Raw genomic sequence first — 12,599 nt, 5'->3', positions numbered from 1 at the left:
CTGATGATGGAGCCGGAAGGTGGTCACCAATACCAATCAACAATGCAACTAAACCACTTCGTGTTTAGGCTCGTTTTATTCGTCTCAACAAGATCTTTGACTTAAGATAGTACTCAGGGTCTGATGATGGAGCCGGAAGGTGGTCACCGGTACCAATCAACCATGCAACTAAACCACTTCGTGTTTGGGCTCGTTTGATTCGTCTCAACAAGATCTTTGGCACAAGATAATACTCAGGGTCTGATGATGGAGCCGGAAGGTGGTCACCGGTACCAATCAACCATGCAACTAAACCACTTCGTGTTTAGGCTCGTTTGATTCGTCTCAACAAGATCTTTGACACAAGATAGTACTCAGGGTCTGATGATGGAGCCGGCAGGTGGTCACCGGTACCAATCAACCATGCCACTAAACCACTTCGTGTTTAGGCTCGTTTTATTCGTTTCTATAAGATCTTTGACACAAGATAGTACTCAGGGTCTGATGTTGGAGCCGGAAGGTGGTCACCGGTACCAATCAACCATGCAACTAAACCACTTCGTGTTTAGGCTCGTTTGATTCGTCTCAACAAGACCTTAGACACAAGATAGTACTCAGGATCTGATGATGGAGCTGGAAGGTGGCCACGGGTACCAGTCTACCATGTAACTGAACCACTTCGTGTTTGGGCTCGTTTGATTTGTCGCAACAAGATCTTTGACACAAGGTAGTACTGAGGGTCTGATGATGGATCCGGAAGGTGGTGACCGGTACCAATCAACCATGCAACTAAACCACTTCGTGTTTGGCTTCGTTCGATTCGTCGCAACAAAATCTTTGACACAGGTTAGTACTCAGGGTCTGATGATGGAGCTGGACTGTGGCCACGGGTACCAGTCTACCATGTAACTGAACCACTTCGTGTTTGGGCTCGTTTGATTTGTCGCAACAAGATCTTTGACACAAGGTAGTACTGAGGGTCTGATGATGGATCCGGAAGGTGGTCACCGGTACCAATCAACCATGCAACTAAACCACTTCGTGTTTGGCTTCGTTCGATTCGTCGCAACAAGATCTTTGACACAAGTTAGTACTCAGGGTCTGATGATGGAGCTGGACTGTGGCCACGGGTACCAGTCTACCATGTAACTGAACCACTTCGTGTTTGGGCTCGTTTGATGTCTGGAAATCGGATGATGGTAACATGACGTAGGAGGAAACAGATTCATCCGAAGCTTGATTTTTGGATGATTTGAGGGGTAGGGGGGGTCAAAAATCGTCAAAAATAGATGACGTAATTTATGAACAGCCCCTATGTACATTTGCACTGCATTTAGTATTTTCGTACTTACCAAATAACAGTTTTAGAACTTTAAAAGTTAAGTACAGTTAGTTTTGTTATGGTTGATTTCAATATGCTTCGCGAAGGATCAAGAATGTTTAATCCATCATTGTAGTGCGAGTGTGGTAGAAGGGATCGGCGTACTGAGCTCGCACGGCCTGCCGCAGCGCGTAAAATACCTAAACTCGCTCAACGCCGAAATGTAATAGCGCTCTTAAGTTTAGCCGCCTAAAAAACTATGTTCCTGCAGTAAGTTACATAGTTGACTACAAATAATAATACCTTATATATCTGAGATTAAAAAAATATTGCGACTTGTTCTGTAATGCAAATTGAAACTTATGATATCGACTGATTTATGTGTATACTAACCAATCTCTTGAAAATAAAGTTTTATTTCATTTTCACCATTGATTGCAACGAGCTCTCAAGATTTAAATTTTATCTATTAGAAAACGACACTGACAGACAGTTTAAGCAAAAAACAATACCGATTTAGAGGTGAAAATGTATTTTCTGACTTTTTCATATAAAATCACAAAATTTAATATTTTTACTTTTAATGTGACACACAATCAATTTTTCTGAGCACATATGAAAGAAATTCTGTCATTCAAATGAAATAAATCCTAAAACCCCAACTAAATACTATATTTAACCCCTTATGCCACTTTAAACTTACATAACAATAACAGTATTTGCTCCATACATTTACGAAAAGGTACCTTATGGAAATAAATCTAATAATACATCACTACAAAATATCAATCATATTACAGTTTATCTTTTATGAATAGAAAATATTAATTTACATTAAACTGCCCCAAATTTAATTAGTTCTTCGTCATAATAATCTCAAAAAAGACCAATAATTTGTATGTAATGAAAAGGTACCTTGTGATTAAGTTACATGATGAGGCATGATGATGATGGAACAGTTAGGATAAACTAATAATATTTTGGTAATGGTATAAATCGTCTATTTCTTATCAATAATATATTTCGGTTGCTATTGAAGATAAGCGGCATTGAGGTTCAATGACCTCAGATATTCCATAAGGTAATGCGTCGGGTATTGGCATTTTTCAGCAAACCAATGGCTGATTTACTGCATGCGACCAAACCAAATCAAGATTATTCTAGTTAAGAAAGACTTGACGAGAGTAACTTTGGTATAATAGCAGGCTACTTGGATTTGTGATGTCGGTCGATGTACGGTTATAATATTTGCGAGGCGCCCCAACCAGAACTGAAATTATCAAATTAGTTTTGCAGAATGCTAATACAGTTCTCTACCAAACTTCTTTTCCCGTATTGACTAGTTTTTTTGGGAATTTTGAATCTTTTTTCCATAAGGTACCTTTTCTACTAAACTCTGAGACGACATTACTAGGCTTATAACTAACTTATAACAAAAATAAAAACAGGTAAACAAACGTTACGCATTAAGGTTTCAGATCACACAATAAAAAAAAATTGAGCATTTTTTCACCTCTTTACAAAACATTTCATATCTCCGAAACTAGAAACCCTCATAAGGTACCTTTTCCCGTGGAACGTCACATATAATAATGTGATATATTTTAGAACCGGCTCAAAATGCCCTTTCATTTAATACCACACACGATAGGTTTCTGAACAATATTTTTTATTTTTCCATACAAAAAAAGATGACGTCATAACTCTTAACTTAACTTTTTTTGGTGCTACGGGTCAAATTGATTCAAATGGCCTAAAGATTAATCGTGCCGATTTTCATACCTTTAACTAGTGATGTACCGACTATTGATTTGGCCGACTAGCCGACTAATCGGCGCTCGAATGGCCGATTAGTCGGCTAGTCGGCCAGATCATTAGTTTCGTATAAGTTCAGGTGAAAAACAATAGTTTTGCTCCTTTGGTTGCGCTATTCACCATAATTTAGCTTGGCTAAAAGGTGTTCTCTACAGGTTCAAAAACCTATCACAAGAATCCTCGTTCAATTTCTGTCTTTAGTTCTTTTATTTTAGGATCCTTAACAGACCGTCAGTACAGCTTGTAGGAGGTGTTTCCAAGGCTCTATTTCCCGTACGTAGTCGCCAGTTAAGAACCTATTCCCTGTGGTCAGCGTCTTTACGAGCAACATGCCCTGGCTAAGTCTCTAAATTTTGCAATACATTAATAGTTCCTCATGGCTCCACCATTAAAAAAAAACAATAACTGAATAATAATAAAAAAATATAACTATCGAACTTGCACATGAAATTACACGAGAATCAGTTGAGATCGACCTGTAGAGGACAACACCAGCCCATCAACATACGATAAGGATCAAACGGTCAATTATATGAACAAAAGTTTTCGTTTGCACCCTGAATAGGTATTTTAGTAAAATAAACATAAAACATATGGTAAATATTGACTGTTGATTTCCTTTTTTTTCTGTTCTCTGTGCTCTGTTCTTTCACTAATAAAGTGCCGACTAATCGCCGACTACAAATGTGGCCGGATAGTCGGCTTTCCCGACTAGTCGGCGACTAGTCGGTACATCCCTACCTTTAACACCATTTGCAGCTGATTTTGGTCAACCGCTACTACTAACAAGCCTTCTTGAGCTTACTGTGGGACCTAGTCAATCTGTGTAAGAATGTCCTATAATATTTATTTATTTATTGTTCCTTCAGGGTGTTCCCATGGCCACTTCCGATCATCAGATCAGCTCGATGTTATCAAAATATTGCATATTAATAGGTAATAAATCAATATTCGAATTTAAACTGTTGTGAGACATACAAAAAAAAGAAAAAACTGCCTGGCAAAAAAGAGTAGAAATTAAAAAATGGCAACACTGTAGTGTCGTCCCTTTCAAATCAATTAATATTAGAGAACGGGACGACACTACAGTGTTGCCACTTTTTAATTTCTACTCTTTTTTGCCAGGCTGTAACGTTGAATAATTTTAAGGTGAGTCTAAACCGTAAAATTATTCTACAATCAATATTGTCTGGGTGGTAATAATAAAATAAGTTCAAATAACTTAACTTTTTATATAAGAGTAGTAGGATAAAACATACCGATAGCTTATAACTAACACATACTTAAAACATATTGGTGTAAAAAAAAGCAATCCAATTGAGATTTGTGTGTACAAATGAGCATTTGAAATGAGCGTAAATTCAAGTACATAGTGTGGTCCAAAAATTATGCTATGTTTTAAACTAAGATCTAGTTCCGACAAAAGGTAGTACAATATTGAAAGCAATGAGAGCAAATCCTCTTTCTCTTTCTGTGCACATATATTGCTTGCCTAGGCGCGATTAAGGCAATTTGTACAATTTGTACAACTTGTACAAGGTAAAAGAGCTTCAATTCCGACGTGTTGGAAGCCGGTGTTGCTCGAAGAGCTTCAATTTTGGAATACCTATAACCTACCTTTACTTATCATTGCCATAGTCTTGTTTTAAACTAGAACTTGGAGCTTTAAAAAAATCGCTCCAGGCCGTGGGCTGTTTTGCTTCGTTTTCTCGAAGTAGCATTAGTAAAACTCCATTTCTTTCTCCCATTCCTTTTCAACGAGCAGGTAAAGGTCCATGATTGCGCGCGCGTCCTCCACCGAGCAATGGTCGCCGACTTGTATATCCCTTTTCAGGTATTTCTTCGCTAAATACTTTAAACTAGGTTTATTTGTAGTCTGGAACAAAATATTTTAGCCCAAAAATAAAATAGTTTTAACAAAAAATATAACAGATTTAGAGTTAAATTAAAAGTGGAAACAGTGGGTGGTGTCTTGGATGAGACTTGAACTCACAACCAGTAGATCACTAGTCCAGTGCTCTGCCATCTAAGCTACCAAGACCACACCCAACATAGCAAATATTTCCACAATAATTATGGGCCTTCTAGGGGCACTGGTGAACTTCCAATATAACTTGGAATTCCAGTAGCCCTTTAAGAAGTGTAACAGTGTCAGGTAGATGCCGCTAGGGTGTTGTACACTTTTAATTTATATCTAAGCTTAATAGCATCATTTGCAGACATTGTTGGATACAAATTAATTTAGTTTTAGAGTTAAGCATTGGGTTCCGTGACCTCCCAGAAGGTAGTGGGGTTGGAAAGTTGTGCATGATATTATATCAATTTTAGCAATTTTTCAACGCTATCCTGCAGCCCTCAGCACGGTTCCATTTTTATCGACTATCACTATGCGCGTCCCTTTCGCACTTACATACTTGTTAAAAAGTGACAGGCATGGTGACAAGGGATAAAAACGCGACCGTGCTAAGCCGCCTGCTACCGTTCTGAAAACAAACTGCACTGTAGTATAGTGTATTACGCGGGAAATCATATTAAGCGGGCTCTACTGAATACATAAATATGTAACTTACATATCTAAAAGGCTTGTACAAAGAGGTATCCCTAATATCGTTAGAAGGATGGGTCAATTCCAAGGCTCTCAGGTCAAATTGCAAATCATGGCCAACCAAAATGTAACCTTGAAGAATCCGTGCCACATCCTGAAAGAAAGTAATAGTTATACACTTTTAAATAAACAAATAAATATTATGGGACAATTTTGCCCAGATCAACCTAGTCCCACAGTATAAAGCTCAATAAGGCTTGTGTTGTGGGTACTAGATGACAATATATATGCATATGGAGGTTAAGGACCCTTTAGGCATGGAACGCCACATATAATAATATCGGTACATTTAGTTAATAACCTAGTTCATTTCAGATCCCACCAACTCTCAATAGCCCTTACACCCTGACGGGTACTGCCTCTGCGTGCGTCCCATGACACGGGCAAGGGCAGCATCCACTCGGTATACCCCTTACATTTCATTAAAGTGTCAAAAGGGCCTCTACGTGTTGGCTTCTGCTCCGCGCACGCCTCCTAAAGCTCCGGAACACCATTGTTCCATGATGGTAAACTCATACAAAAAAATACATATACCTAGTCATAATTATATTATAGAAATACTTAAATTTAAGTACCAGATTTAGCTGAATATTGGTGTAAGTAGTGTATCAATATACATCCAAGTTGTTATATGCTATATTTTATAATGATAATCGTAAAATAACACCTTACTGTATTATGATCGCGACTAGCAATGAAATAAAGAATAAATTGTCCAATCAAACATCACTAACATTTAACTCTTTTTTCTATTTTTATCTGTTATATTTGGATATAAATAAATTTGTTTAGCAAAGACATACTAACCTGCCTGACCTCATCAAATGTCTTATAAGCACCAGCGAGATCTTCTTCACATATACCACTCCATGGCATTCTATAGTCTGTTACCGGACTAAATGGTATAACATACTCATCATAAATAACTCTTTGTTTATTGACGATGGACACTCTTGCTAGTATATTCACAGAGCCGCGAGGGCCCCCGCCGACACTTTCTGTATCAATGGCTACTACTTGTTTGGCCCTCCTTATGTAATTTTGCCTGTCTCTCAAAGAACACGATTCATTAAAATATGTTTGTGTAGGAACATAATATTCTTGTGGACCACTGAACAAACTGGACCAAATACTTGACACACATTTAATGAATAACCAAATCACCGTTACTGCTACACTAGTAACTATGATAAAAGCGATATTTTTCTCAAATTCCTCATTCGCCATTTTAATTGCGTTGCACTGTCCAGTTGCACAAATTTAAATTTAAAATTTCGATTTTACTAAGGTTACAATCTTTTCAGTCAAGTCCACGTTTTGACAGCAATGAGGCCAATGACCGACCGAAATAACTTTTTAAATTTCAGTTTGACCACAAATAACTTTTGCAGGCCAATATTGCCATGATAGTAGGGGATTCCCCCGCTTTTGTAATGTTTTCACTTCGTGGTTTGTTACAAAGAGAATATAATCACTATACGTTTTAAGAGACGGGACTTCCATACTAGCGACTGGAATCAGTTTTTGTCAGTTTGGTTCTCCAACCATTACCAACATGTACGACAAAGAACTGTCAAAGAACAATAGTACCAACATAACAGACTTAATTAGTGTAGTATGCTACACGCTTGCGTATTTTATCGATATCGATAAATTGCGGAGGGTTGAAACATAGGCCCCTGTCAACAAATTTCGTACTCGAAATCAGGTTAGAATCGAGTCCACATTTAAGTCGTATGTTATAATTATATAGTGTTCCTTGAGTGGACTAATACATGGTTGGACTTAAATGTGAACACGATTTTTATGTGTTAAAATAAAAATATATAAAAGGATTTTTTTAACTAATTTAATATCATTAATTTAAAATACATCCCGACGGTTCGAAGGTCGACAGGTAACAGAGGAAAATATATGTTCACCTGTGTCAACATTACAATGTGTAAATCTAACTTAATTGATTTTTTTCTATATATTATATTATTAAATAATAAAACACACATACATTTTCTTATATTTTAGGTTAAAATCTTAAACAATTACTAGATTCCAAAAATATATCATATAATGTCCATTCTATTAATGCACAGATGATAGATAATTTTCCACTAAAAATATTCGGAGAAATAATTATAGTCATGTTGCATGCAAGTTATCAGGAAATTCACTCATTTTATTTTACTATTTACATTGATAAAAAATTAGGCTGCAGTTATCGATACTTGTAGTACATCCCTAGTTCACAATGAAATAATTTTCGATGTGTTTATAGCCTGCTACACCAAAATAAAGTTTCTAAAGCAATACTTATCGGTCTTCGTCTAATGGGGCTAAAGGTTTCTAAAGCAATACTTACCGGTCTTCATCTAATGGAAATTTCACCATAAACTTCCTTTTTTGCGATTTTCGCGAACGTACCGATTGCCACATATTTCGCACTTAAACAACTTAATTTTCGGTGCCATTTAAACAAAATCTATTGACTCACTGTACGTTCTTATCACGTTTGACTGTTTTGGAAAATATCGAAGGCTCTTAAAAAAGAAATTGCAAGAAATACGTAAGTAAAACATGCGAACCGCCATGACAAGCAACAAAGCAAAGTGGCTGACAGTTGACTTGACAGATAAATAGCACTGACGTTTTATTTTGTTTTTTTGGCTATAGCTAGGTCACCAAATTCCATACAAAAGCTTTTTTTGTTCCTAGTTGCGTCAGCTGGTTGCGTCAGCCTGGTTCGGTTCAAGGCTTGTTCGAGAGTGCCGACTCTTAAAACGTAGTGAATTATTGTAATTCTCTTTCATCTTAATGATGCCACACGCTTTACACGTAAGTTTCATTTCTATTACTTCTTTGTTTTGTGGATAAATGACTGTCAGTGATAAGTAGATACCTAAATCAACTTCATTATAAGCGCGGCGCGTTGGGCGAGCCTATGTTGGTCCATAGAATCATAATGGCAGTGTTATTATGAATAACTAGATGAAAACCCGGCTTCGCTCGGGTAAAATAAATAATAGTAATAGGTAATACTCATTTTGAATTAAGTAATTATTTACTTTTAGACTTCATACCTTCATCAAGGCGGTTACAAACCTATCTCATCTCAGAAAACTTTAAATCCGTAACATACAATCATAACTCGAAAAATTTACTATTCCGATATAAGTATCTAAAAACAAATATGTAATTAAAAAAACCTAATCCGCTTTTCTGGTAGCAGTTCGGTTCTGTAAGGGTCGCAGTTCTAACTTAACTTACTTCTGGTTGCAGTTTGGTTCTATAAGGATCACAGTTCTAACCTGACCCACTTTTCTGGTCGCAGATCGGTTCTGTGAAGGCCGCATTTATAACCTAGCCCACTTTCCAATCTCAAAAGAGGGAACCCTTTTGTACCTACCCTTCATGGCACTAAAGTGAAAGTATGGAAATTATCACTACTATTTCATTCTTTAATATTAATGCCTATCCGTTAATATTAAATTCGTTTACAAAAAAAAAACTGAATAAGTGCGAGTCGGACTCACCCATCAAGAACGGAACACTTTTTAATATTTGTTGTTATAGCGGCAACAGAAATACATCATGTGTGAAAATTTCAACTGTCTAGCTATCACGGTTCATGAGATACAGCCTGATGACAGAGGGACAGTGGAGTAAACTGAAATAAAGGTTCCGTCACACCGGCGCGATTTCAGAGCCGGGCCTGAGCGTTTTATATGAAAAAGCGGCGCGCCCCGCTCACGCGCCGCACGCGAAACGCGCCTGTGTGACCACAGACTACATATATACAGACGCCGCCATCCCATACATTAAAAATGCGACCGCCTAAAAGCGCATCGTTACCAGATGGCGTCACTGAAAATGCGCTATTGCCTATCATGGACACGAGATGGCGCTGTGTCACATCCAAATCATAGAACTCCTAACGACATCTATACATCTTCATTGAAAGTTAGTAGATATATGCCGTTGCCAACGATTAGGAATAATCAACAGTGGCCTATTTTATAAAGCTACAAGTTACAATTTACAAGCGGAAGTCTCGTTCTAACACATAAGGTTAGAAAGAGACTTCCGCTTGTAAATTGTAACTTGTAGCTTTATAAAATAGGCCACAGATGTCGCTTTATAGTAAATTTAATAAATCATGAATCTAGTTTAAAACTGGATCAGGCATGAGGGGTGGAAGGAAATGACCGAACAGGATAGTCTTATGAATCTTTCAGTAGGAGTAAAGAGAGTTAGGGCACTTAAGGAGTACAGGGAGGGAAGGGAGAGGCAGGGTACAGAGAAATAGCGTAGCCAAACGGTATAACCATAAAGTAATTTCGGAAAACGATACTGTGGTGATGATAATATTTATATATTATATGCTACATAAGTCTTGCCGAAACTATTTAAACCGGCTGAAAATAAATACCTGTCATAATAATTTTGCGCATGCTACCATTGGTGCATGGCAAAAGGATTAGACATTACTACTAGCATAAGTCCGTGTATTTACCACCATGCCACTGGTACTTGAGCGTTCCTTTATATTTTTTTAATACAATTGCTCAAAAAGTTTAGTTTTTGTAGCTGCAAATCGTGCGTAAAGTTTGATTTTTTTACACTAGTGCTAAAAAGTAATCTGATTGATACTTTTTAAATAAATGAGTATTATGCGAGACCCGCTTATTAATGACCCACCTGAACAACGCGCGATTGTGCATAAAGGAGTATTATTCGAGACCCAATAGTATTACTTACTTGAACAACGCGCGATTGAATGAAGCTGTCGTTCGTACACTGTACTTAATATAAATGAACGTATAAATGTAATTAATTAGATATATATCAATATTGTTTTTTTACATAATTATATGTTCTGAATTAATAATACAATTTTTCTTCAATTGGCATATGCTTACAACAGTGACAACAGAATCCACATTGAAAAAAATGGCAATTAAAAGTAAAACTTTTTTATTCCCTTCCGCCTTTTTGCCACGAAAGCATAAGTTATTAAATAAAAATGTGTGATTCAGACGATTTTGGAGTTAATGGGATAAAATACCTCAATACATGCTCAATTCACTCTTTATCGTGACTTCTAAAAATTTACGATACAAGTTGCATTGCAATAACTATAAAAAAGTAACTGATTTGACTAGTTCGAAAATACCCTATTGTAACAATAGGATGCGACGTTGTCGAGTCAAACTTTCGCTTCGCAGCAGTTTGGCAACGTCGCGTATTGCTTTTATTTTTAAGCAACAGATTTGTACCATTGTATTTAGTACCTATACATACAAATAAATGTTTTCATAACGTTCCTTTTCAACTTCTACCATGGCAAAACCCGTAGTACCCGTACCTATCAAACCGGAAATTATTACACAAAAGCATTTAATTTTTGTTTTTAAGTATATACTTTTTCTGTTGTAATTAGAATAGGTAAATATATCTAATTTTGCTTATATCGACAAGGCAGGTGTTTGTATCACTAATTACGTGACCTTTAAGTATAGACAGACAACAGCGTGCACAGAAACGTCAAAAACGGCATAAAGTACTGATTATTGCTATTTTAAAATTAGTCCCCTACTTCAGGGTAATCCTGTTCCTTAAAAAAGCAGAAATGGACACTGAGGCATTTCATTATTTTGGAATTTAAGTACTATATAATATTATTTGTAGTCTTTTGGAATATCATATTTTATTTGAACTAATAATATTGTATAATAATAAATCATAAAAGCTCTATTTAGGCACAAGAAAGAACTTTCAACGGCAACACTAAAAATAAACTGTCACACACACAAAGTCGTCACGAACCGGCATCGCGTTTGATGCCTTTGCTTTGTTTCTGTTTATACAAACTTTTTAATTTTATATTATAGCTTCATTTGAAATATAGTACAAGTACGTAAATATAATACCTAGACGTGTCTTGCTTGGTGCAGTTACGTAGGTATGCTAAAAGGAACGTTGGAAGACCGATGCGGCGCTTTAAATACTGTGCTAAGCGAGACATGTCTGCATTTGAAATCGACCACCATACCTGGGAAGCCTTAGCTAAAGACCGTGATGGATGGCGCAAGCGTGTAGTGGAGGGGAGAAGATTATGCGACCAAGCCTGGTTTAAGATAGCAGATAGCAGAAGGTGTCGCAGAAAGAAAGGACTGGAACCTCAGGTGGCATGAGCTTTCTCTGCCCAAAATGTGGGAGGTCGTGCCGCTCACGCATCGGCCTCCACAGTCACCAAACCCGTTGTCTAAACAGCAATGAATAAATCGTCTACAATAGACGGAAAGACCCGTGATGATGACGTGAATTGCCGATGTAGTAACGGAACACTACTAATCCTAAAATCTACATATTAATCTGACAGTGTCTACTGTTTGCCACTTCAGGTAAGTTTGTTTTGAATACAAAGGTTAATTAAATAATTTATCACCACACCAACTGGTAAAGGCTCTTGATTGTTCAAATACTAATGCGAAAATTGCATTTTTCCCACATGTGGGGCAAAGTAATCCGATCTAACTTTTCAGTTTCCTTATGTTAGCTGGTAGAATTTACTTTTAAATGATGATTTTGAATTATAAATTCTTTATAATGTTCATGTGGATTTGATTTTTTTGGTATTTTATAGTTGGTATTTTCCCTGCGTTGGCGTGGTGATAAATTTTGTGTTGCATTATGTGGCAATGTTTGTTTAACCCTCGTGCCTTGAATTCTCACAACGCTCAAGATTCTACTTCTCGAACCACTCGCTACTGTCATAGTTTAAATCTTCTGCTTGCTCGGGAAACAACATTAGCATGAGCGGTTAAATAACTGCTTGCCCCCTTGTAAAACGAATAACTATTGTCAAGTTTTATTTTAACCCCC

General features: G+C 36.9%; 1 protein-coding gene across 1 annotated transcript; it reads right to left on the bottom strand.

Moving 5' to 3' along the window:
- Positions 1–4,428: 4,428 nt before the first annotated feature.
- On the bottom strand, positions 4,429–7,056 carry LOC134802214 (RNA exonuclease 4-like). The gene is made up of 3 exons (XM_063774804.1): positions 6,528–7,056; positions 5,686–5,814; positions 4,429–4,991 (listed from the first exon to the last, which is right to left on the bottom strand). The coding sequence occupies exons 1-3, from the start codon at positions 6,945–6,947 to the stop codon at positions 4,836–4,838; spliced, it is 705 nt and encodes a 234-aa protein (XP_063630874.1). The 5' UTR covers positions 6,948–7,056; the 3' UTR covers positions 4,429–4,835.
- Between the last annotated feature and the right edge of the window lie 5,543 nt (positions 7,057–12,599).

This window comes from Cydia splendana, chromosome 24, assembly GCF_910591565.1.
Source record: "Cydia splendana chromosome 24, ilCydSple1.2, whole genome shotgun sequence".
NCBI classification, from domain to species: domain Eukaryota; kingdom Metazoa; phylum Arthropoda; class Insecta; order Lepidoptera; family Tortricidae; genus Cydia; species Cydia splendana.
This window is presented reverse-complemented; position numbering and strand designations above follow the sequence as displayed.